The sequence below is a fragment of the Dipodomys merriami genome, unplaced genomic scaffold, assembly GCF_024711535.1.
Source record: "Dipodomys merriami isolate MVZ:Mamm:240054 unplaced genomic scaffold, mDipMer1.0.p SCAF_68, whole genome shotgun sequence".
Lineage (NCBI taxonomy): Eukaryota > Metazoa > Chordata > Mammalia > Rodentia > Heteromyidae > Dipodomys > Dipodomys merriami.
In genome coordinates, this window is record NW_027206268.1 from 937,593 (window position 1) to 964,334 (window position 26,742).

The 26,742-nt window shown below is 49.3% G+C and overlaps 1 protein-coding gene across 2 annotated transcripts; it reads left to right on the forward strand.

Moving 5' to 3' along the window:
• The first annotated feature begins 11,524 nt into the window (after positions 1 to 11,524).
• On the forward strand, positions 11,525 to 26,615 carry LOC138815959 (5-aminolevulinate synthase, non-specific, mitochondrial). Of its 2 annotated transcripts, none has more exons than XM_070005373.1 (11): positions 11,525 to 11,607; positions 13,694 to 13,913; positions 16,499 to 16,729; positions 19,038 to 19,187; positions 20,095 to 20,317; positions 21,625 to 21,809; positions 22,316 to 22,495; positions 22,827 to 22,991; positions 24,486 to 24,754; positions 25,623 to 25,785; positions 26,297 to 26,615. In XM_070005373.1, the coding sequence occupies exons 2-11, from the start codon at positions 13,715 to 13,717 to the stop codon at positions 26,455 to 26,457; spliced, it is 1,926 nt and encodes a 641-aa protein (XP_069861474.1). In that variant the 5' UTR covers positions 11,525 to 11,607; positions 13,694 to 13,714; the 3' UTR covers positions 26,458 to 26,615. The 2 variants fall into 2 exon arrangements, with proteins under 2 accessions (XP_069861474.1, XP_069861475.1); XM_070005374.1 differs by having other exon boundaries at positions 20,095 to 20,249; positions 21,629 to 21,809.
• The last annotated feature ends 127 nt before the right edge of the window (positions 26,616 to 26,742 follow it).

Sequence of the window (26,742 nt, forward strand, 5' to 3'; positions counted from 1 at the left end):
TTACAAAGGGAAAAACGTATTACTTTTTGTAGGTCTGAGTGGACCACCTTTGAAGGAGGGTGACCCCCGCAGGGCACTCTAGATAGAAATACCATACTGAAAGTTCAAACAAAGGTCTTTTTTTCCAGAATGAAGTGGACATCAGGACCACATTCCATATATTTTGATTTGACAGGGCCTGATAGTGGAATCACCCTTGTGGCTGACCTCTTTTTTGACCCTACAGGCATCAGAAACAAAAATCTTGGTGGTTAAGGAAGCCAAACTACTGGTACATCATCCCTCTGCTCCTCTGTATCCTGTTTTACAGGGAGGAACACTGGGGGAACTTTTCTTCACTCCCCCTCTATGTCAACCACCTCCCCCAACCCCTCTTGAGCCAGGAACACCTCCCTCATCAGATGAAGGAGTATCTGCAGGAGGAGGGAGTTTGCAGTGGCAGGGGAGGGGGGACTAAAGGGAGGGCGCAACGGGCCATTAAGTCCATCACAGGTTGATCCAACCATGGCCTTACCACTGGAGGAGATCGGATCCCCCCCACCACCATGCTACCAGCAATCCACAGCTCCAATACTGGCCCTTTGCTACCAGTGACCTGTATAATTGCAAAAACCAAAATGCCAGATTTTCAGATAACCCAAAAGATTTACTTTCTCTCTTAAATAGTGTTATGTTCGCCCACCTGGGATGACCCCCCCTTTGAAATTCTGTTTGGAATTCCCCCTTCTATTATCTCTAACCTGCAATCCCACCTGTTGACTGAGTACGCTGATGATGAACTTTTATCTTCCCTCCAAGTCCTGCAGTGGTCCACTAGGAGATCTGGCCAAAACTAAAGGCCCTTTACAAGACTGGGACCTTGACCAGAGCCTCACCGCTTCCCACCAGGAGACTGGGTCTATGTGAAGCGCCATTGACAGGGAAACCTGGAAGCCCATTGGAAGAGACTTTATTTACATCATGGTGCTGACAATGCCCACCACGCTCAAGATCAACAGAGTTTTGCCACCTGGATGCACTTCACTCGCGTCAAACCAATGGACCCTTTCCCAGCGAGAGAAGACTACCTATCTCAGTGGCAGATTAGCTGCAATAGAGACCATCCTTTAACCTTAAATTATGCCACAGAAAAACTTAGAATGCTAATGTTGTTGATAATAGCTATGCTCCTTGACTACAGCAGTCCTAACCCCCACCACCCATATAACTAGACTTGGACTGCCAGCAATCCTGAGACAGGAAACAGATTGATCCTGGCTTCTAAAATAGGGCTATTGCTTTGGTTTCCTGATTTGGTTTTTGACTTATGCCAATTAGCAGAGGGATCTTGGTCCTGCACTAGCTGGACTAGACAAGACTCCTACCCAGAGTGTAGATGGAGAAGCTGGTACGTATATCCGGGGTGCGGGGGGGAGGGGAAATGGACGGAACAATGCGGGGACCCCACTGATGATTACTGTAAGAAATGGGGGTGTGAGACAAGTACATATACCTATTGGGCCAGGGAAAGGAGGAGACCTTGTTATTTTTACCAAACCCAACGCTCAGGACTCCAAGATCAGAGCCCAATTTACATCCAAAGCAAAGAGTACTGGAGGATGGGACCTAGGAATATCTTGGGGGACTCAGGCTACACAGACCTGGTGGTAACCACAAAGGGATCCTCCCGACTCTTTAGGTTTTTTTAAATTACCAAGTCATGCCCCAGCCGTGGTAGGCCCTAATATATTGTTGGAGACCGCCTCAGATAGAAAGCCTGAAAACTCAGCCCCCCTACCCACGGCCCACGGTTACCAAAAACCTCTGACACTCAAGCCCGAACAGGCCTGGAGACATAGGCCAGAGCTTGAAAATGAGCCAGACCAACCCTTGGGGTTCCCTGTATGGAAGTTGTTAGTTAATACCTATGTGGTCCTAAATCAGACTAGCCTAGACAGCACGGAATCCTGTTGGATGTGTTATGATGTACAGTTCCCTTTATCCAAGGTTCTGCATTGGTTAAGGAACGGGTAAATACTGAGCAATTAATGGTTCTACGAACCCCATATCAGCCCCTGCAAAATGAGAACCTGAAAGACTCCTATTCAGACATAGAGATGCAACCACAGGGCCCATGATTGGCTCCTAAGTAACATAAGAGAAGTGGGGGGGGGGGAAGAAAAATCAGACTGACCCCATCTTAAAGATTAGGTGCCATTCTGTGGGCATCACTGGAGAGTGACCCCGTGTGCAACAATAAGTTCCCAGAAAAAAACACAGAATGTTCTACTAACAACCCACCCCAGTAACAGCAAATCAGCAGGTGGAAAGTCTCCAAAGTTTCAGATGCTCCTAATAGGTTGCAGTTAGGCCCAGGTCCATAGCCAAAAGAGACCAAGCTATGTTTACTTGGTAAATATCAACCAATCATAAATCTGTCAAACTGAAAATCCCTACCCTTGATGTACTAGCAATAAAAACCCCTCCAAATCAGAAGTTGGGGCTCTCAACTCTGACCACTGCATCGGTGAAGGTTCTAAGTCCAGGTTCGAGCCTGCCATCAATGACTCTTTTGCTATTACATTGACTCTGGTCTCTGGTGGTCTTCGGGGGTCTCGAGAGTGAGCACAACTGTGGTTGAGGGCTAGCCTTGAGCAAAAGAAGCTCAAGCACAGTGCCCAGGCCCTGAGTTCAAGCCCCAGGATTGGCCAAAATTAAAAATTAAAAAAAAAAGAACTGGTTTTCTTGCCGTTTTGTTTATACCTAGAATCCTAGCTACTCAGGAGGCTGAGATCTGAGGATCATAGTTTGAAGCCAGCCCAGGCAGGAAAGTCCGTGAGACTCCAATTAACCAGCAAAACAACAACAACACTGCAAGGCGGGGGCTGTGGCTCAAGTGGTAGAACTCCAGCCTTGAATGCACTTAAAGGACAAAGCTCAGGCCCTGAGTTCAAGCCCTAGTCCTGGCAGGCGCACACACACACACACACACACACACACACACACACACACACACACACACACACACACACACACACACACACACACACACACACACACACACTTCAAGGTTCAGCTGCATATGTGCATATGAACAACCAGGCATATTCAATTCGCTCATTCACTCCCCGCTATACCCCTAAACGTTCCCCTGCACACAGCCTAAGACTCCTGCCAAAAGCCACACAAATAAAACCAGCTCTCCTTTGTCCAGCCCAGGTGCGTTACATAATATACTTTCCGAACTTGATCATGGAATGCTCTAGAACACTCTTAGAAGGATCTGGTCGCGCTGAACAGATGCCAACTCAGAATGTTTGTGTGTGTTTGCTTTGGCTGGGGTACAGTACCATACCGTCCCGGGCACTGTGTGGCCCCCTCAACCACTGTCCTTTGAAGAATGTCCACATCTCCCCTCCTCCACTCTATTGCAGAATTAGCTTGCGTAATTTTCAAACCAACTGACCTTTTCCCCAAACTCTGGAGGGACTTGGCTACGGGCCCTCAAATGCTGACACTCTGAAATGAGAAAGGGAAGCCTTGATCTTAACCCAACAGGGGATATCTCGGCTTGAACTCAGGGTCTTAGCGCTGTCCCTGAGCTGTTTTGGCTCAAAGCTGGTGCTCTACCACTTGAGCCACACCTCTATCTCCCAGTGTTTTTTTTGTTGTTGTTTTTGGTGCTTCATTGGAGGTAAGAGTCTTAAAGACTTTCCTACCCAGGCTGGCCTCCAGTGGAAATCCTCAGATCTCAGCCTCTTGAGTAGCTAGGGTTACAGTTGTGAGCCCATGTCAGGCTACAAGACAGCTTCTCTCTATCTCTGTCTCTCTCTCTCTCTGTGTCTCTCTCTGTGTCTCTTGCTCTCTTTTTGCCGGTTCTGGGGCTTGAACTCAGGGCCTGGGCACTGTCTTTGAGCCTCTCTGTGCTCAAGGCAAGTGCTCTACCACTTGAGCTACAGTGCCACTTCTGGCCTTTTCTGTGTATGTGGTACTGAGGAATCGAACCCAGGGCTTCATGCATGCTAGACAAGCACTCTACCACTAAGCCACCCTCCCAGCCCAAGATACCTTCTCTAGAAGGCATTTTTGTTTTTGTCTTGCCTTGAGATCTATCTTGCAGGCCGAGCTGATAGGTCATTTACAGAAGCTTTGGGTGAGTCCTGAGGAATTGAAAATAGTTCATTTCCTTTGCCCCAAAACATCTGGCTGCAGTCCTGTTTTAGTGTCTAGAAGAAACCTGGAACCACCAATTCCACGGCCCTGTTGACAAGTAGAGAGCCAGGCACCAGTGGCTCACACCTATTATCCTAGCTACTCAGGAGGCTGAGATCTGAGGATCAGGGTTCAAAGCCAGCCCAGCCAGAAAAGTCCATGAGACTCTTATCTCCAATTAATCACTCAAAAACTGGAAGTGATGCTGTGACTTAAGTGGTAGACTGCTATCCTTGAGAGGCTCAGGGACAGCACCCAGGCCCTGAGTTCAAGTCCCACAATCAACATCAACAATAACAAAAGAGAGAAACTGAGTCCCAGAAAGGAAAAAGGTCAAATTGACTATTAATACCGCTGGGTCTATACTGTAGTTAGTTTGGAAGTTTTGTTTTGTTGGTCATGGGGCTTGAACTCAGGACCTGGGCACTATCCCTAAGCTTTTTTGCTCAAGGCCAGTGCTCTACCACTTTGAGCCACAGTACCACTTACTGTTTTCTGATGGTTCATTGGAGACTAAGAGTCTCATGGAAAGCTGGGCTCATGCCTGTCATGCTAGCTACTCAGGAGGGCTGACAGACAGCCCTGAGCAGAGTAGCTACAGAGCAGGCAGGGAAGACAGACAGATTTTTCAGATAGCATAGAGCCTATGGGTGCTGCTGGCTCATGCCTATGATCCTAGCTGCTCAGGAGGACTGAAATCTGAGGATCTTGGTTTGAGGCCAGCAAACTCTAGAGACTCTTATCTCTTATCTCCATCAGTGAAGGCTGGAATTGGGCCTGTGGCTCAGTGGAGCTTCAGCCTTGAGCAAGAAAGATAAAGCAAAGCGCATGATGCTCTGAAAACAAAACAAACAAACAAACTCTTGGAATGTTTTCTGCTCGGGATGACTTCAAACCTCGATCCTCAGGTCTCAGCCTCCTGAGTGGCTAGAATGACAGGTGTGAGCCACCACGCCCAACCTAGGCTCACTTCTTTATATATTGATTCCTGCACATTCTGCAGGTAACTTTCATGCCTTCGTTTATGCATTCAGTAAGTGCTCTTTGACTCCTTCTGTGGGGTTCACCAGTCCTGTTGACCTCTCTTTGTTCCCCAAGTCAGAGTCTCAACAGACCTCACGTGAACGGCTTCATCAAAGAGGAACCTTAGGCCCAGTAGGCTGGTAGCCGTTAACTAGGGGGGGGGGGGTGGAGCAGAACTTGTGTCACAACCAGGCTACTGCACCAAGCCGGATGGACTCTCAAAGTTGGGTAAATCTGTGGCTGTTCACCACCAAAAGAGACTCCAGGAATGGATCCCATCATCTTCCAGCAGAAGCCCAAGATTGAATCCCCAGATCTCAGAATGGTCCGGGCATCTCAAACCCCACAGAACGTCAGCCTACCTCTTGGCTGGCTCTCCCATTTCTTCCTTGGTCCCACATTTACCTTTTGCTGTCCTCTGTTTCCTTTCCACCAGCCATGCGAGATTCTGCGATCTCTGAGGCCAGAAGCTTGGTGCTCCCAGGAACCTGCCACCCCACCACCTCCCCATGTGCATTCTCCCCAGTCTGACTCCAAGCGTTTAGCTTGCTGAAGACTGCAGGTTAAGGAAACCCAAAGGTTAAAGGTCACGACTAGCTGGGTGCTGGTGGCTCACACCTGTCATCCTAGCTACTCAGGAGGCTGAGATCTGAGGATCTCAGTTCAAAGCCAGCCCGGGCAAGAAAAGTCTGTGAGACTCTTCTCTCCAATAAACCACCAGAAAACCAGAAGTGGCGCTGTGGTTCAAGTGGTAGAGCGCTCACCTAGAGCTGAAGCACTCAGGGACAGCGCCAAGGCCCAGAGTTCAAGACCCACAACTGACACCCCCCCCCCAAAAAAAAAGTCATGACTTAGCTAATATGTCTTATTTAGTTTTGTGCCAGTCCTGGGACTTGAACTCAGGACCTTGTGCTCTTGCTTAGCTTTTTTGTTTTTTAATCTCTTCTTCTGCTAAAGGCTAGCTAGCACTTGATGCATTGGAATCACACCTTCACTTTCAACTTTTTTGCTGGTTCATTGGAGATCAGAGTCTCTAGGATTTGTCTTCTTCAGGCTCCAAACCTCAATCCTCAGATCTCAGCCTCCTGAGTAGCTAGGATGACAGGCGTGAGCCACTGGTGCCCAACCACATTAGCTATATTTCCAAGCCCGCTTTAGGACCATGATTATCTGAGAACAGTTGGCATGTCTCAACCAACTGCTCTTGCACAAGAAGCTGGGCCTCTTGTCTTGCGTCCTGCACTAGGGCCTAAAGGCTTTCATTAAACCCAAAGGAAACAGAAATGGGGGTGGAGGAGAGACATTCATGGCTCACTGGATACTTTGATCAGGAGGCAAGGAGACAAAGATGCAGTGAGTGGTTTGGACGTGGGAAGGCTGGCTTGGCTTGAATCCTGACTCTGCTTTGAAACTTTGCAAGAATCACTTTTGGGTTTTTTTTGGTTGGTTGTAGGGCTTGAACTCTGGACCTGGGCACTGTCCCTCAGCTCTTTAGCTCAAGGCTAGCACTTTACCATTTGAGCCACAGAGTCACTTCTGGTTTTCTGAGCAATTTATTGGAGATCAGAGTCTCATGGACTTTCCTGCCTGGGCTGGCTTTGAACTGCGATCCTCAGATCTCAGCCTCCTGCGTAGCTAGGATTACACCATGAGCCATCAGCATGTGGCCTGTGAGACTCTTATCTCCAATGAACACACCCACACCCACACCCACATACAAAAATGCTGGAGGTAGAGTTGTGGCTCAAGTGGTAGAGAGCACTAGCCTTGAATGAAAAAGCTAAGGGCCAGTGCCCAGGCCCTGAATTTGAGAACACACACACGCACACACGCGCGCACACACACACACACACACACACACACACACCATGCTAGAAATAGCTTTTGTGGAGCAAGGCTTGACATTTTCCATCTGCCTTGACTGACCAGCTGTGACCGAGATGATGACGCAGACCGGATGAGAGGGAGAAAGAACCCACAGTATCATTCCTAGAAGAAGAATAACCTTGATTGAACCCCAGTAGTTTGGACTCCCCTGCCCAGGGTCAAAGAGGCAATCAGATGAGTTTATAGCTCCAGTTCTGAGAGGGGAGGGAGGGAGGGAGGGAGAAACAGAGAGGTGAAGAGAGGGAAGGAAAGGGAGAGGAAGAAAGAAGACAGGAGGGGAAGGAGAAGCAACAGTCCTGGGAGGGATTGCAATTGGTCCCTACATACCTCTCCCCTCTCAGTCTTCAAGAGAGGAGACTCACAATGCTCCTTCCAAAGATACAAGGTCTGGGGCTGGGAAGGTGGCTCAGTGGTAGAGCGCATGCCTTGCATGCCAGAGGCCCAGGGTTCGATTCCTCAGCACCACATAAGCAAAAAGAAAAAAGCCGGAAGTGGCGCTGTGGCTCAAGTGGTAGAGCACTAGCCTTGAGCTGAAGAGCTGAGGGACAGCGCCCAGACCCAGAGTTCAGGCCCCATGACCGGACCCAAAAAACCAACCAAACAAACAAAGATACAAGGTCTAAGGGGGACAGGGTCATTTCCTCAAGATCCCAAAATATAGCAGAGAGCTGGGCAGGTGGCTCAGTGGTAGAGTGCTGGTCTAGCATGCATGAAGCCCTGGGTTCCATTCCTCAGTACCAAATACACACAAAAAGCCAGAAAGGGGGAAAACGGGGGTGGGGAGAGTACAGTTGTGGAGGTGGGAGGGAAGGGATGGTAGGGGAAAATCAAAGGAGGAGACAACAATGCTTGATAGGAAATGTACTCATTACCTTGCTCATGTAACTGTAACCTCTCTGTACAGTGTATTTACAATAAAAAAATATATTAAAATTTTTAAAAAGCCAGAAGTGGCACTGTGGCTCAAGTGGTAGAGTGTTAGCCTTGAGTTCAAGGCCCTGAGTTTAAGCCCCAGGACTGACATAAAAAAAAAAAAAAAAAGATACCTTACCTTTACTATACCAGAAGAAAAGTAGTATGGGGAAAATATAGATTCCAGGGCCAGAATAATAAATGCATGGCCCAGGAATCTGCATTTTTAATCAGTCCTGAGGCTTGAACTCAGGGCCTAGCCACTGTCCCTGAGCTAGCACTCTACCACTTGAGCCACAGCGCCACTTCTGGCTTTTTCTGTGTATGTGGTACTGAAGAATTGAACCCAGGGCTTCATGCATGCTAAGCCAGCACTCTACCACTAAGCCACCTTCCCAGCCCCGAATCTGCATTTTTGTATGCTGGTACTGGGGTTTGAACTCAGAACCTGGGTGTTCTCTTCCATTCAAGGCTGGTACTCTTACTGCCTGAGCTACCTCTCCACTTCTGGATTTTGTTGATCATTTGGAGATAAAGAGTCTTACAGACTTTCCTGCACAGGCTGGTTTTGAACCATGATCCTCCGATCTCATTCTCCTGAGTAGCTAGGATGACAGGTTGAGGTACCAGGCCACAGTACCTTGGCTGGATGTGTACCATCCTGGCAATGGTTCTGTGAGTTCAGGACCAGCCTGTGTTACTCATGTACTGCCTCTCTGGTCTGACTTCCTGCCCCAGCTTCTGGCTGGATTCCTTTAACTCAGCTGTTGAAGCTGACTCATTCCATCCCCTACTCCACCCTTGCAGACCTGGGCCTTTCCCTCTCCACACAGCATCCAGAAGTTTCCCAGTGTTATTTGGATCCACCCTTCCAGCCAGATAGCATCCGTATCTTTTCTGGATGTCTTCCCTGGTTAGCATCTCCCTCCGGAGTTCTTGTTAGAGAATTTCATCTGCAGTTGTTTCCCACATTCGATTTCAGTTTCCTTTTGAGTCGGACTTCTCCCCACCCCCAGCCTTTCCCTACAATTAAACAGGAAATTCCCAACGGGTTGGAGACATCAACAATAAGATTCTGTAATCGATGACTTCATCCTGCCGGTGACCAGTGAGTGACAGGTCTGGGAGTGGTAACTTGCCCAAGCAAAATCTAATGTTGACTTTTTTTTGCCAGTCCTGGGGCTTGAACTCAGGGCCTGGGCACTGTCCCTGAGCTTCTCTGTTCTCCAGGCTAGCGCTCTACTACTTGAGCCACAGTGCTACTTCTGGCTTTTTCTGTGTATGTGGTATACTGAGCAATTGAACCCAGGGCTTCATGCATGCTAGACCAGCACTCTACCACTGAGCCACCTTCCCAGCCCCTACTGCTGACCTTTTACATCTCATGTTCCATATCACTTCAGTTGTTGAGTTCTTTCTCTTTCTGCTTTGTTGATCATCACCCATAAAACAGCCTTATAAGGAAGGTAGCCGGATATTAAAGGCCTCATTGCCCAGATTCAAATTTAAAAAAAAAAGCAGCCTGGAGTTGATGGCTCACACCTGTCATCCTAGCTACTCAGGAGGCTGAGATCTGAGGATCTTGGTTCAAAACCAACCTTGGCAGGAAAGTCTATGATGAACCTCCAATGAACCACTAAGAAAACTGGAAGTGGCACTGTGGCTCAAAGTGGTAGAGCACTAGCCTTGAGCAAAAGAGCTCAGGATCAGCACTCCATCCCCAAGTTCAAGCCCCATGTCTGACAAAAAAAAAAAAAGGCACAGAGCAGAGCATTCTACACTATCCTATCTTGTTCCCACTTCTAGCTGCTTTTGAGTCTGAGCTCAAGTGGTGACCTTTGCCTCCTTTCTCCTCCCCTCTGGTGAGTGGTGACTGCCCAGGACACTTTCGAAAGATGGGGGAGGGCAATGGTCTAGACTTCCACATCCTTCATCCTGGACCGATCTCAGTGTCACTGTGAACCTCAGGGACCTGCTCCACAGGTGCAGACTCACCTTGCCAGCTTTGCGGGTGGCTGGAGTTCAGAGGGAGGGGATCAGGAAGGACTTGGGCACTTGATCTCCATTACATTGGACTTTGTTCCTCTTATTTAATGCCTAGCCGAGGAAGGAGACAATCTGAACTCTCTCTTTTCTCCAGGTGGAGGAGGGCAGTTCTGAAGCCTGGCACAGGCCCAATCGAGCCCAGTCTGGGCCAAGCTGGGAAGGGTGTGAAGCAAGAAGGCCAAGTTTGGCATTCCTGAGAGGGGTTTGCCAGGCCCTACCAAGTCCAGGTATGATCTTGGAAGACTCCCAAGAAGGCCTGGGCTCAATTCTGAACTCTGGGTTGGAGTTCTAAGCTACCTCACTGGTTCCCGGGGTAGCCAGCAAAGACTTTGGACAACGAATGATAGAAAAGAAAAATAATATAAGTGTTAAACTGTAGGGATGCATGCCGCCACCCCACCCCCAGCTCAGAGCAGTGGGTTCCATCTAGCTGTTTTCCTTGATCCTCTTTGTATATCTCAATTTTGGACCAGAAAATACCAAACCTAGGGCTCCTGGCTCTTCTCCTTCCACAGTCATTATAGTCAATGGTGTAAAACTGGAATTATATAACTTGAGGGTAGTGGAGGGGATGGGGAAAAGGTGGGGGAGAAAGATGGAAGGGGTGATATGGATCAAAATGCATTATACTCATCATATGACTCTTAGAATTGAAACCCCTTTGTATAACTTGACTTTAAAAAGTTAGCAAAAAAAAAAAAAAAAAAAAAGCCAGGCTCATGCCCATCATCCTAGCTACTCAGGTGGCTGAGATCTGAGGATCACAGTTCAAAACCAGCCTGGACAGGAAAGTCCGTGAGTCTCTGATCTCCAATGAAGCACCAGAAAACCAGAAGTGGCGTTGTGGCTCAAGTGGTAGAGTGCTCACCTTGAGCTGAAGAGCTGAGGGACAGCGCCCAGGCCCTGCGTTCAGCACCCGTGACCAAACAACAACAAAAACTACCAGGACCACTCCATTCTCAGCACATCCAGCAGCACAGAAAAAGACCCTGGCCAGGGAACCTGTTGCATGTGCAAGCCATTTTTTCTTTTTTGCCAGTCCTGGGGCTTGAACTCAGGGCCTGGGCACTGTCCCTGAGCTACTTGGTGCTCAAGGTGAGCATGGTCCCCTTTGAGCCACAGCACCACTTCTGGCTTTTTTTCTGTGTCTGTGGTGCTGAGGAATCGAACCCGGGGCTGCATGCATGCTAGGCTAAACCCCTCGATCACTGACCCCGCCCTTCCCAGGCCTCGGCTACATTCTGAAAACCAGAATCTGCTGGGGGTGCAACACAGCTCCGAGCTCCCAGCCAGCCAGCCAGCCAGCCAGCCCCGCCCCGCCCACTCGGCCCGTGGCGCCGTGCGCAGGCGCAAAGCCGGGCCCCGCCCACAACCCCCCTAAGCCTGTTCCTCCCTCCTCCTCTCTCCCCCCGCCCACCCGCCGCCGCGCATGCGCAGCCGGTCGCCCCGGGTTGTATATTAAGGCGCCGGCGGGGTCGCGGCCTGAGGAGGCTTCTCGAGGACAAGGACGAACGGTTGGGTCGTCCCGTCGCCGTCTCAGCCGTGCAGGTGAGAGGGGGGCGAGGCACTTCCTACCCCGGGGGGGTGGTGGGTGATGGAGAGGAGGAGGGGGGGGAAAGGGATAGCCTGAGACACATCCCCCCCCAGCCCGGACCCCTCTGTCCCCTCCCCCCACCCCATACACCCCGGGATCGGGGGGGGGACCCCACCCCCCATCCCGCCCCGGACCCCCCCCTCCCCAACGTCCATCCTTCCCCAGCTCCCATTCCCCCCCTCCCCTTCTTCCTGCCTTCCATTCCTGGGGAGCCCCCCCCCCCACTCCCCTGTCACCCTTCCTCCCCCCCCCCCATCACCTCCATCCAGGCTCTCCTGAGGGTCTGGGGGTCCTTCACAGCCCCTGGATGTGTCCGATGAGCCACAACACGTCTCCCTCCACCCTTCTCCCCTCAACCTGGCCTTTTACCTGACACCCCTACATTTCCATCGCCCTCTTCCTGCCCTCCCCTACCCCCCCCCACCCTGAGCTTAGGGGCTCAGACCTCTCTCTAGACAAGCCTCAGGGACTCTCCCAGGGTGGAGGGGGGGGCAAAGCATGGTGACCCTGGAGAATGCCACCCCTTCCCCGACACCCCCCCACCAGTACCTGGTCCAGCCGCCTGGAGGGACATTCACACTGCCTTCTGGGAAACTGAGCCTCACTTCTGTCCACCTAGGTGTGTGTGTGTGTGTGTGTGTGTGTGTGTGTGTGTGTGTGTGTGTGTGTGTGTGTGTGTGTGTGTGTGTGTGTGTGTGTGTGTGTGTGTGTGTGTGTGTGTGTGTGTGTAAGGGTTCTTAACTACACTGTGCATCTCGGCGGGAGCCTCTGGGCTCCCAGACCTGTTTCTGACTTGTCCTTTGTCCCTTCTACCTCCCCTTGGGGGGGAAGGTGAATGGTCCATATCGACTTGGGGACATTATATTTGCTTATATAAGTGTATTTATTTATTTTTGTGCAATCCTGGCCCTTGAACTAAGGGGGGCCTGGGCGCTGTCGCTGACAGGTGGTTGTTCTCCAAGCTAGTGTTTGACCACCTGAACCCCAGCTTCTCATCTGGCTTCTGGTGGGACATTTAGAGATAGTCACACAGACTTTTGTCTGCACACTGTGATTCTCAGATCTTACCCCCCTCTGATTAGCTGGGTGCTCAGCTGTCAGCTTGAACTCTGGGCCTGGGCACTGTCTTCAGCATTTCAGCTTAAGGTGAGCACTCTACCACTTGAGCTACAGCACCACTTCTGGTTTTCTGGTAGTTTATTGGAGATGAGTTTCACGGACTTTCCTGCCTGGGCTGACTTTGAACCTCGATCCTCAGATCTCAGCCTCCTGAGGAACTAGAATTACAGGTGTGAACCACTGGCACCTGGCCTATAGGAGTTTTTATTTTCTTTTTCATTTTTTTTTCTTTCTTTATTTTTCTAGTCCTGGAGCTTCAACTCAGGGCCTGGGCACTGTCCCTGAGCTGCTTTTGCTCAAGGCTAGCACTCTACCACTTTGAGCCACAGCACCACTTCTGGCTTTTTCTGTGTATGTGGTGCTGTGGAATCGAACCCAGGGCCTCATGCATGTGAGGCAAGCACTCTACCACTGAGCCACCTTCCCAGCCCTATAGCTGTTTTTCTATGGAGCAGGAGAATGAAGTTGGTGAGCTAGGTAGAGGATAAATCACCATGCCCTCACTGAGGTAGATATCAGAGCTGTCCTTGATTGATTGATTGATTTAAGTGCCATGTTAGTTACATTGGATATAAAGCTGCCAGAGCCATCAGAACCTTGAAACCTCTTGTGGTGGTGTTAGGCCTGGTTATTAATAATCATGGGCTGGGTTAGGCACCAGTGGCTCATGTCTGTCATCCTAGCTACTCAGGAGGCTGAGATCTAAGGATCACAGTTCGAAGCCAGCCTGGGCAAGAAAGTCCATAAGACTCTTCTCTCCAGAAAACCAGAAGTGGCACTGTGGTTCAAGTGGTAGAGCGCTCGCCTTGAGCTGAAGAGCTGTGGGACAGCACCCAGACCCAGAGTTCAAGTGCCAGGATTGACCAAAAAAACAAAACAAAAATTGTGGGCTGTCATTCAAGATCTTTCCTCTTTCCGCAGGAACGAACACATTTTCTGGAGATGGAGACTGTAGTTCGCCGGTGCCCCTTCTTATCTCGTGTCTCTCAAGCCTTTCTACAGAAGGCTGGCAAATCGCTGCTGTTCTATGCCCAAAACTGCCCCAAGATGATGGAAGTTGGGGTCCAGCCAGTCCAGAGGGCCCTGTCCACTTCAGCAGTACAGGGCCAGCAGATCAAAGAGACTCATCCGACTAAAGACAGTAAGTAGTGTTGGCAGCAAAGGATCAAGGGGAACTTCATTATTATTATTATTATTATTTTTGGTGGCAATGCTGGGTTTGAACTCAGAACTCTGTTCTTGCTAGGCAAGTACCACTTAAAGCCATGTTCCTAGCCCTTTTTGATTGTTTTTTAGATGGGGTCTTGTGATTTTTTTTTCCCCCCTGCATGGGCTTCTGACTACACTCTTAACTCCTCCCAAATAGCTGGGATTATAGATACATATCACCACATACACACACAACACACACCCAGTTTGCTTTTTTGAGATAAGTTTTTGTTTTTGTTTTTTGCCCGGGCTGGTCTCTAACCAAGATCTTTCTTTCAATTCCTTCTTCCCAAGTATCTGGGATTACAAGCATTCACTACCTTGACCGGCTAGACCTTTGCTTTGAAAATACTGTGGGAGTTGTTTTGTTTCTTTGTTCATTTTTTTTTTTGTTTTTGCAATACTGGGATTTGAACCCAGGGCCTCATGCTTTCTAGGCAGAGAGATTTGTTCTGGTTTTCATTGCAGTAAAAAAAAATACACACAACAAAAAATCTTTTCATCTTAACCATTTTTTAGTGTATCATTCCACCACCACCATTGCCAGCTCTAGAATGTTCTGTGTCTCCCCAAACTAAGACTCTACACATTTAAACATTAACTTCCATTTTCTTTCTTCAGTTCTTTCCACCACCGGGGTCAGGGAGAGGGGCTTCCTGTAAATTGAATCAGTGTCTGGTTGTTTGTTTTGTAAGTCTCAGGGATCAATTTCATACATTAGCTCTTTTGTTTGTTTTTAATAAGCAGATCAGAGGGGAATTGTCAAGGTCTGGTTCTGCCAGGAAAGGAGGTGTTTCCTTTTCCACTTAATCCCAGAGAACATTTCATGTGACAGACTTTGCTTAGGTGTGGGCCTGTAAGAAAGGGGTGTATTTTTCTTTGAAGTAGGAAGGACTTATTCCTGGGTTAGGAGTAAGTTGTTTTCAGAGGCATGCTTGCAATGGTGCTGTGTTAAATCCTAAGACTTTGTTTTTTTTGCCAGTCCTGGGGCTTGCTGAAACTCAGGGCCTGAGCTTCTTTTACTCAAAGCTAGCACTCTACCACTGGAGCCACAGCGCCACTTTTGGCTTTTTCTGTGTATAAGTGGTACTGAGGAATCAGACCCAGAGCTTCATACGTGCTAGGCAAGCACTCTACCACTAAGCCACATTCCCAGCCCAATCTAAGACTCTTGTGTTGCTCTTTCTCTAGTGAATAAGTATCTAGTGAGTATGGAACTTCCATTAGAAAATTAGAAAAAAAAATAGGAAAAACTGTGTTGAATCACCTTGAAGAAAATTCATGAGTCCACATTGTAAGAAAGGCAAGCCAGTGACTCACAGGTGGATTCTAAAATGACAAAAGACTTTTCTAGAAGAAAGGTGAACAAACCTGCTTATTGGAGAGGAGAGGAGACTCATGGAAACTAGAAACATAATTACCAGGCAACCTTCTTAGTAGAATTGAGGGAGAAAGTAGGGTGGTGTGTGGATATGATTTACCTGTGATTTTGTGATATTTTTTTTTCTAGTATACCAATAGTTTGAACCTTATTAGACAGGAATCTAAAGATTAAGTATTAGTCTGATTTCTTTCTTTTTTTTGGGGGGGGGGGGTCCGGTTGTGGGGCCTGAACTCTGGGCCTGGGCACTGTCCCTCAGCTCTTCAGCTCAAGGCTAGTGCTCTACCACTTGAGCCACAGCGCCACTTCTGGCTTTTTTCTTTTTCTTATGTGGTGCTGAGGAATCGAACCCAGGGCCTCTGGCATGCAAGGCATATGCTCTACCACTGAGCCACCTTCCCAGCCCAGTCTGATTTCTTTTGTTTAGAAGAAAACTAGTAGTTTCTATGTTAAGCAACACCGAGCTTTATTACTCCATTTAGAAAGCATGATCAGAGGGGGGAAAAAAAAAAAGAGTGCAATAAGTACTTTTAATTACTTAGTGACTCAGGAGGCTGAGATATGAGGATTGCAGTTTGAGGCTAGCCCAGCCAGGAAGGAAAGACTATAAGACTATTATCTCTAATTAACCACCAAAAAACAGGAAGTGGAGCTGTGGCTCAAGTGGCAAAGAACTAGCCTTGAGCAAAGAAGCTCAGGGACACCACCAAGTCCCTGAGTTCAAGTCCCAGGATTGGCAGACACACATGGGGCTTGAACTCTGGGCCTGGGCGCCATCCCTCAGCTCTTTAGCTCAAAGCTAGCGCTCTACCACTGGAACCACAGCGCCATTTCCGGTTTTCTGAATGGTTTTATTGGAGATTAGAGTCTCACAGACTTTCCTGCCCCAGTTGGCTTTGAACCATGATCCTCAGATCTCAGCCTCCTGAGTAGCTAGGATGACAGGTGTAAGCCACCGGTGGCTGGCTAACCTAAATATTTTTGTTAGGTTCCCAGAACCTAATAAAAGTAAACAATGGGTCGTGATCATGGGTGGAATAGATGTCAAGTTTATCCATGAAGTCAAGAAGAGAGTAAAAAAGTCAGTGTCCTGTTCACCCAGAACTGATGGCTCACATTTTCCATTTCTCCCTCAGCTGACAAAACCACCAAAGCCAAGGAGCAGCCAGCTCCTGAGGGATGCCAGCTGAGTGTAGACGGCCCACAGCTGCCGTCCGGGCACCCCTTGCCTGCCCCGAACCAGGGCTCTGTGAGCAGGTGCCCGTTCCTGGCAGCCCAGATGAAGCAGCAGGGCAGCAGCGGCGTGTTTCGCAGAGCCAGCCTGGAGCTCCAAGAGGACGTGCAGGAAATGCATGCCGTGAGGAAAGGTAAGCCCAGGAAAGACCCACAATCCCCTGGGCCCCCTAGGTCCCTCAGACTTGTGTGAGGAGCTATTATTAGGGCGGTAGTTATGTAAACGCCTTCCCCTTTGCGGGCCAACGGGCAAGATCCCCAAGGGAGAGCTAGCTGGATTGCAAAATGTGGGACTTCCCTTGTTCCCTGGGTAAGATGTCACCTGCTTAATGGCTGAAAATACCAGCAGCCTTGAGCCGCCCTCTGGCCCTCCAACAGGCCAACAAGAAAGGCAATAATGGGCCGGGAAGGTGGCTTAGTGGTAGAGTGCTTGCCTAGCATGCATGAAGCCCTGGGTTCAATTCCTCAGCACCACATAAGCAGAAGAAGCCAGAAGTGGCGCTGTGGCTCAAGTGGTAGAGCGCTAGCCTTGAGCACAGAGAGGCTCAGGGACAGCGCCCAGGCCCTGAGTTCAAGCCCCAGGACTGGCAAAAAGAAAAAAAAAGGAAAGGGGAATTGGGAGGAGAAAGACAAAGAGGAAAAAAAGAAAAACGTAGCAATAAGTAAACTAAAAGAGAGTACTCAGTTACAACTTGCTTTAGTCATAAATCATTTTTTTTTAAATGAACTAGGTGATAAGCCTTCCTTCTTTGTATTATTTCACTTGCCTTTTTGTTCATTTTTGTTTTTGGACAAGGAAGGTCTCATTGTGGCATTCCCATACCCGCGTACAAGGTACCCCAGTCAGCCTCCCCCTGTCCCCCTTCCTCTCCCTTCCTTCTGCCCCCTTTTCTAAAACAGTATCAGTAGGTTTCATTGTATTTACGTCCAGGTGAATAGACTCCTTTGATCCTATTTATTCTCATTCACCCTTCTTCTGCTGGTACTACTCTTAATAGAGCCTGCTTTACTTTTCTGTTTGTGTGTGTGTGTGTGCACGCACGTGTGTGTATTGTACCAAGGGGTTTTACTATGGTATTTTAGATATGCTTTTTTTTTTAACCAGTCCTGGGGCTTGAACTCAGGGCCTGGGCACTGTCCCTGAGCTTCTTTTGCTCAAAGCTAGTGTTCTACCACTGGAGCCACAGTGCCACTTCTGGCTTTTTCTGGGTATGTGATACTGAGGAATCAAACCCAGGGTTTCATGCATGCTAGGCAAGCACTCTACCACTAAGCCATATTCCCAGCCTTTTTTTTTTTTTTAATTGCAAATTGGCCTCAAATTTGAGATCCTCCTACTTTAGCCTCTTAACTGTTGGGATTATAGGTGTACACCATTATGTCTGGCTCTAACAGGCCATTTGTGTGTGGATGTGGTGTGTAAGTGAGATGTATGATGTGTGCATGTGTGTGCATAGCTGATCTTGTGGCCTGTCCATGAGCTTTTTTGTTGTCATTGTTGATCGTGGGGCCTGGGCGCTGTCCCTCAGCTCTTCAGCTCAAGGCGAGCACTCTACCACTTGAGCCACAGCGCCACTTCCAGCTTTTTCTGCTTATGTGGTGCTGAGAAATCGAACCCAGGGCCTCATGCATGCAGGGCAAGCATTCTACCACTGAGACACCTTCCCAGCCCCTTTGTTTCCTTTTTGGTGTCATTCCTTGGGCTAGAACTCAGGATCTGAGCACTAACTCTGAGCTCCTTTTGCTCAAGGGTAGTGCACTACCACTTGAACCACACACTCCCTTAGAGATAAGAGTCTCAGGGACTTTACTGATGGGCTGGTTTATAACACAGTGCTCAGATCTCAGGCTCCTGAGTAGCTAGGATTACAGGCCACTAGTGCCTAGTGCCATCTTTTTCTTTTAATACAGTCATCTTTATTCCTTTTATTTTTTTGGTCGGTCATGGGTCTTGAACTCTGGGCCTAGGTACTGTCCCTCAGCTCTCCAGCTCAAGGCGAGTGCTTTACCACTTGAGCCACAGCGCCACTTCTGGTTTTCTGGTGGTTCATTGGAGAGAAGAGTCTTATAGATTTTCTTGCCCTGGCTAGCTTGAACTGTGATCCTTAGATCTCAGCCTCCTGAGTAGCTAGGCTGACAGGCGTGAGCCACCAGTGAGCCACCAGTGCCCGGCACTCAGCTTTATTTCAATGCATACATTTATTATTTGATCTCAGAGTTGTGTATACCACATGTATTTTCAGTAGAAAGCGCAAGCGAGCTGTCTGGGATCCCTATGGAGATGTAGCTATGTGTCTATATGATGACCATTTACAAATAGGACTGGCAAGGCCACTGGCTCCTTGAGGCTGCTAATGAGCTATTTTTGACCCCCTGCCTGGAAGGTATTGTGAACTCAGAATAGACGTCCATCTCATTTGCCTCCTGTCATTTTGGTTACAGAAGTTGAGCAAGCCTCTGTGAACACCGATGTGGTCTCGGTGAAGAGTGAGGGAGAGGATCCGAGTGGGCTGTTGAAGAACTTTCAAGATCTGATGCGAAAGCAAAGGCCGGAAAGAGTGTCTCACCTCCTCCAGGACAACTTGCCCAAGAGTGAGTCTCCCTGTTCCTTGCCTGAGGCAGGTGATAGGCTGTCACTGAAGCGTTCATCCAATCAAATAGAAGATTCATTGTGAGTTAACTTGAAACCACGCCCCCTGCTTTACCAAGCAGGTGCACTTAAGTCTCGGTGACTATAGCTGCCCTAGATAGCTGGCCTTTCTCTTTATTTTTTTGGTCCAAGACTTGAACTTGGTGCCTAATGTTTTTTGCTCATTGCCTGGCGCTCTTCCATCTGAGCCACGCCTCCAACCCTGGGCCTTTTCTTTTAATACTGTTGGCCTACATACTGGGCCTTGTGTCAGGTACTTGACACGTAATATGAGGACATCAAGGAACTAGTCTAAAGCCAGGCTCCAGTGACTCATGCCTATAATCCCAGCGTCTCAGGAGGGTAAGGTGTGAAGAGCCAGTTAGGACAGAAAATGACTGAAGACTCAAAGCTGGAGGTATGGTTCAAGTGGTAGAGTGCCAGCCATGAGCAAGAAAAACAAGAGCACAAGACCCTGAAAGGAAACAAAACAAAACAACAAAGAGGGAGAGAGAGCCAGGTGCTGGTGGCTTAGACCTGTAATTCTGGCTACTCAGGAGGCTGAGATCTGAGGATCAAGGTTCAAAGCCAGCCTGGGCAGAAGAGTCTGTGAGACTTTTATCTCCAGTTAACCACCAGATAACCAGAAGTGACACATTGGCTCAAGTTGGTAGAGTGCTAGCCTTGAGCAAAAGAAGCTCAGAGACAGTGCCCAGGCCCTGAGTTCAAGTCCCAGGACTGGCAAAGAAGAAAAAAAAAGAAAAGAAACTCCCCTAGACTCCCCCTGCTAGAAAATGGCAAAGCAAAAAATTAAACTTAGGCTCATCCTTCCCCAATAATCATCCCTACCGGCTTTTGTTTGGTTTTTAGCCATTTCCACTTTTCAGTATGATCGTTTCTTCGAGAAGAAAATCGATGAGAAGAAAAATGACCACACCTATCGGGTTTTTAAGACGGTGAACCGGAGGGCACACATCTTCCCCATGGCGGACGACTACTCGGATTCCCTGATTACCAAAAAGCAGGTGTCGGTGTGGTGCAGTAACGATTATCTAGGCATGAGTCGCCACCCACGGGTGTGTGGGGCAGTTGTGTAAGTAGTGCTTAGCTTTCACATATAACTAGCATGGTGTGGCAAGGCATGGATGATTTATATGGGTCGGCTCTTTTATGGGGGTTATATTGAGCAAGGAAAGTGTGCAATCGCAGGGCTGGGAAGGTGGCTTAGTGGTAGAGTGCGTGTGATGAAGTGCGTCATTTCCCGTCCCTCAGTACAACCATGAATGTGCTTGAACAATATGCAGCCTTGTGCAGATGTCTGGGGTTGTGGCTGTAGGTAGAGAAAGACAACTGTAAGCTGTCTCAGGAAAAGCTACTAAATGGGACATGTTAAAAAGACCATTGCCAGCCACCGGTGGCTCACACCTGTCATCCTAGCTACTCAGAAGGCTGAGGGCTGAGGATCACGGTTCAAGGCCAGCCTGGACAGGAAAGTTTGTGAGACTCTTATCTCCAGTGAACCACCAGAAAACTGAAAAGTGGCTCTGTGCTCACCTTGAGCTGAAGAGTTCAGGGACAGAGCACAGGCTCAGAGTTCAAGCCCCACAACCGACAAAAAAAATACATTTGAGGACTGGGAAGATGGCTTAGTGGTAGAGTGCTTGCCTAGCATGCATGAAGCCCTGGGTTCGATTCCTCAGTACCACATACACAGAAAAGGCCAGAAGTAGTACTGTGGCTCAAGTGGTAGAGCATTAGCCTTGAGCAAAAGAAGCTCAGGGTCACTGCCCAGGCCCTGACTGGCAAAAAATAAATAAATTAAATTAAATTAAATAAAAAGACAATTGAAGTTGGGCACCAGTGGCTCACGCCTATCATTCTAGCTACTCAGGAGGCTGAGATCTGAGGATCGAAGTTCAAAGCCAGCCCAGGCAGGAAAGTCTATGGGAAAAAAAAAGTCTTTTTTTTTGGTCAGTCATGGGGACTGAACTCAGGGCCTGGGCGCTGTCCCTCAGCTTCTTTTGCTCAAGGCTGGCACTCTACCACTTGAGCCACAGCGCCACTTCTGGTCTTTTCTACTTACATGATGCTGAGGAATCGAACCCTGGACCTCATGCATGGGAGGCAAGCGCTCTTACCACTGGGCCACCTTCCCAGCCCCTTCTAAACTCTCGATCTTGCTGGTCCCTAGAGATTCCTCTCCCGTGGGCGGTAGCTCCTCTACCCAGCCTGACGCTGAGGTCAGCGGCCATTCCTGCCCTCCTGTCTCACAGTGAGCGGGGCTGGACCATGCCCGTTTGCAGTCTTCTCTATCCTACACAGCGGAGCCATTCACCCATTCAGAACTATGAGTTGGAGTTTTATGTGTTTTTTTTTGTTTTGTTTTGTTTTTCCCAACAGGGAGACTTTGAAACAACATGGTGCTGGAGCAGGTGGCACTCGGAATATTTCTGGAACGAGTAAGTTCCACGTGGACCTGGAGCAGGAGCTGGCCGACCTCCATGGCAAAGACGCGGCCCTCTTATTCTCCTCCTGCTTCGTGGCCAATGACTCTACCCTCTTCACCCTGGCCAAGATGATGCCAGGTAAGGAAGCCTGGTATATGATTGTCTCGGGGGGCTTGGGGTTCTTTATGGTGACTAATCATGAGGGCCAAACACCACCTCAGAGATGAGAGTAATGATCTTGTCTGGGTGCATATCCCTTTTATTTATTTATTTATGTATTGTGGCAGTCCTGGGGCTTGAACTCAGGGCCTGGGTGCTGTCCCTGAGCTTCTTTGGCTCAAGGCGAGCGCTCTACCACTTGAGCCACATCACCACTTCCAGTTTTCTGGTGGGTTATTGGAGATCAGAGTCTCATGGCCTTTCCTGCCCAGGCTGGCTTTGGACCACGATCCTCAGATCTCAGCCTCCTGAGTAGCTAGGATGACAGGCGTGAGCCACCGGCATCCAGCAAGAAAGCTTTTTTTATTAGTGAACCTTTTTATTATTCAAGGCAGTACTGTCAGGAAAAAGGTCTGTTGTCTCTGTCAAGAAAAGTCAGTCGTCTTTGACGCAGATGGCAATAAAATAGCTTTTCCTCACATCAGGCTGTGAGATTTACTCGGATTCTGGGAACCATGCCTCCATGATCCAAGGAATCCGGAACAGCCGGGTGCCAAAGTACATCTTCCGGCACAATGACGTCAGCCATCTCAGAGAACTGCTGCAGAGGTCCGACCCCTCGGTCCCCAAGATCGTTGCGTTCGAGACTGTACACTCAATGGATGGTAAGCCACTGCACCGCTTCCAGTTTTCTTGAGTGGTTTATTGGAGATCAGGGTCTCACGGACTTTCCTGCCCAGGCTGGCTTTGAACCGGGATCCTCAAGATCTCAGCCTCCTAAGTAGCTAGCATTACAGGCGTGAGCCACCAGCGCCCAGCCTGAGCTTCTTTTACTCAAGGCTAGCACTCCACCGTTTGAGCCATAGTGCCAATTTCGGCTTTGTCTGTATATGTGGTGCTGAGGACTCGAACCCAGGGCTTCATGCATGCAAGGCGAGCGCCCTACCACTGAGCCACCTTCCCAGCCCCTGGGATTGACGTTTGGTCTTCCCTCAGGCGCAGTGTGTCCCTTGGAAGAGCTGTGCGATGTGGCCCATGAGTTTGGAGCGATCACCTTTGTGGATGAGGTCCATGCGGTGGGGCTGTACGGAGCCCGAGGTGGAGGAATCGGCGACCGGGATGGAGTTATGCCAAAAATGGACATCATTTCCGGAACGCTTGGTGAGTATAGTTTGTTCCCTTCGCACAGCCAAGGACACGCCGTTCTGATCGCCATCATGTTCAGGGACCATAAGCCCAGGCCTCTTTGTCTTTGGGTGAATTTTTCTTTCTTTTTTTTCTTTTTTTGATTGGTCTTGAGGCTTGAACTCAGGGCCTGGATGCTCTCCCTGAGTTTTTCTGCTCAAGGCTAGTTAGTGCTCTTCGAGCACTTTGAGCCACAGCACCACTTGCGGTTTTCTGGTGGTTCATTGGAGATAAGAGTCTCCTGGACTTTCCTGCCCAGGCTGGCTTTGAACCACGATCCTCAGATCTCAGCTTCCTGAGTATCCAGGATGACAGGCGTGAGCCACCGGCGCCCAGCTCTCTTGGGGTGGATTTTTATGCCCCAGTGAGTGGTTAGGCCATCCTAAGCAGAACCTCTTGAAATGAAATGACAGTAGTAACTTACTGCTGTCTAGCTGGTTTCAGACGTAGCTCTGGCTCTAACTTCATAGGCTGGGATAAAAGTCTCTGATTGTCCTCTTGAACTAAAAAGAAGCAGCCAGTACTCATCTGCCAACACAGTTGCTAAATCCTAATATTCCAGATCCTCCTGCTTTCCTCTGCTCCCGTGTCTCATGGTGACCAGAAGCCGTCCTGCGGCCTGAGCGTACCCCTCATGCAGGCCACACCCCCACCCTGCGCCCTTCAACTGGTAGTTAATCTCTCTACACCTCTGTTTCCTCATCCGTCCACTGGGAAGAGCCATCAGATCTACATGTGAATTCTCATTAAGAAGATAATTAAATGAGTCATCCGTACATCATTACTCTAGACATCGCCTTGGCCTGTTAGAACCCCTAAAGAAATGTAAAAAGGTGCTTGTGGCTCACGCCTGTCATCCTAGCTGCTCAGGAGGCTGAGATCTGAGGATCGCAGTTCAAAGCCAGCCCAGGCAGGAAAGTCCATGAGGCTCTTTATCTCCAATGAACCACCAGAAAATTGGAAGTGGCACTGTGGCTCAAGTGGTAGAGCACTCGCCTTGAGCTGAAGAGCTGAGGGACAGCGCCCAGGCTCAGAGTTCAAGCCCCACAACTGACAAAAAAAAAAAAAGCTGAGGCTGATATGGCTCTCGTACTTTGTTTGCTCAAAAAGGCTGGGATGAATTTTCCACTTGGGCCCACATGAATTGGTCACTAGAGACGATCATGTGGGACTCTCTTGAATTTCTTCAGTCATTCCTCTTGAAACCCGAGATACACATTCTATAAGTGAAAAACAACTGTAGCTCAAGACCAACTCTGAACAGGTTCAGTTTTCTTCCTTTGTGCCACTCCTGGGGCTTGAACTCAGGGCCTGGCCTCTGTCCCTGAGCTCTTGTGCTCATGGCTAGCACTCTACCACGCGAGCCACAGCGCCACTTCTGGCTTTTTGGTAGTTCTTTGGAGATGAGAGTCACTGGGACTTTCCTGCCCAGGCTGGCTTTGAACCTACCCCACCGCTGTCTCCCCGCAGGCAAAGCGTTTGGCTGCGTGGGGGGTTACATCGCCAGCACCCGCTCTCTGATCGACACGGTGCGCTCGTACGCGGCCGGATTCATCTTCACCACGTCGCTGCCACCCATGTTGCTGGCCGGAGCCCTGGAGTCCGTGCGGGTCCTGAAGAGCGCCGAGGGCCAGACACTACGCCGCCAACACCAGCGCAACGTCAAACTCATGAGGCAGATGCTGATGGACGCTGGCCTGCCGGTCATCCACTGCCCCAGCCACATCATCCCCGTGCGGGTAAGGTCTGCGGGTCGGGGTGGGGGTGGGGGGGACAGATGAGGGGACAGGGCACCGTGATGGTCCAGCCTTTCCCCAAACACCGACTTTCACCACACAGCTAGGCCCCAGAACACTCCAGAAGCCTGAGCATAGTGTAGCTTAGTTGTTTTGTTTTTGTGCCAGGACTGGGATTTGAACTCACAGCCTAACAGCTGTCCACTACTGGTATTTTTTTTTGTTTCTTTTTTTGTCAGTCGTGGGGCTTGAACTCTGGGCCTGGGCGCTGTCCCTCAGCTCTTCAGCTCCAGGCGAGCGCTCTACCACTTGAGCCACGGCGCCACTTGCAGTTTTGTGAGTGGTTCATTGGAAATAAGAGTCTCACAGACTTTCCTATCTGGGCTGGCTTTGAACTGTGCAGATCTCTTCTTCTTTAGTAGTTAGAATTACAGGCGGGAGCCACCAGTGCCTGGCTTTACTAAACTTAACTCAAGGGTAATGCTCTGCCACTTTGAGCCACAGCTCCATTTCCGATTTTTTGGTGGTTCATTGGAGAGAAGAGTCTTGTGGACTTTTCTGCCTGGGCTGCCTTTGACCTGCAATCCTCAGATCTCAGCCTCCTGCACCTGGCAATATTGATGTTGATCTTGCCAATCCTGGGTCTTGAACTCAGGACCTGGACACTGTCCCTGAACTTCTTTTTGCTCAAGGCGAGTGCTCTACCACTTGAGCCACGGCGCCACTTCCAGTTTTTTCTGTGTCTGTGGTACTGAGGAATCGAACCCAGGGCCTCATGCACGCAAGGCAAGCACTCTACCACTAAGCCACCTGCCCCGCCCTTTGATCTTGATCTTGTTCTGATCTTTTCTCCTGCTGCCTTTCAATTCAGGTCGCCAACGCAGCTAAAAACACCCAAGTCTGTGATGAGCTCATGAGCAGGCATAACATCTACGTCCAAGCCATCAACTACCCCACGGTACCACGAGGAGATGAGCTTCTGCGCATTGCCCCTACACCCCACCACACACCGCAGATGATGAACTACTTCCTGGGTGAGTTCTGCAGAGTTAGTAGCAGGGGTCTCTTGGGGACGGGAGGCCCATGGCGCCCTTAGAGGCCATTAGATGAGTTTCTTATTCCAAGTGGTTAAGACCCAGAGGGGCTGGGAAGGTGGCTCAGTTGGTAGAGTGCTTGCCTCACATGCATGAGGCCCTGGGTTCGATTCCTCAGCACCACATAAGCAGAAAAAGCTGGAAGTGGCGCTGTGGCTCTAGTGGTAGAGCGCTCGCCTTGAGCTGAAGAGCTGAGGGACAGAGCCCAGGCCCTGAGTTCAAGGCCCACGACTGACAAAAAAAAAAAAAAAAAAGAATCTCATAGATCCGTCTGTTCAGGTTGGCTTCAAACGTCAATGATCTTCCGATCTCAGCCTCCTGCGTGGCTAGGATTACAAGACTGAGCTACCAGTGTTCTGCTTAGGACGTAACATTACCATGTCCCTGGTGCAGGTCATAGGTGCAGGAAATATTACTCCCTGTAACACGGCAGCCCTGTCTCTCCTGACAGAGAACCTGCTGGCCACGTGGAAGCGAGTAGGCCTGGAACTCAAGCCACATTCCTCGGCCGAGTGCAACTTCTGCAGGAGACCATTGCATTTCGAAGTGATGAGTGAACGAGAGAAAGCCTATTTCTCAGGCATGAGCAAGATGGTATCTGCCCAGGCCTGACCCTGACCTCCCCCCCCCACCCTCTTATCCCACCTGACCCCAGGCCATTATCATATCCACACAGTCCCCACAGTTGTCTTTATATGTGAATTAAATTATATTAAATTTTAATCTATAGTGAATAACATAGTCCTGGAAATAAATTCTTGTTTAAGTGATGGACGTTTGCTGCTCTTGCCTACTGAATGAGAAAGCATTGATGGTATTATTATTATTATGGGGGTGTATAAGAATACCCAGACCCACTGGGGTGCCAGGACCGCCTTCCTGAGCCCAGAGCAGCCT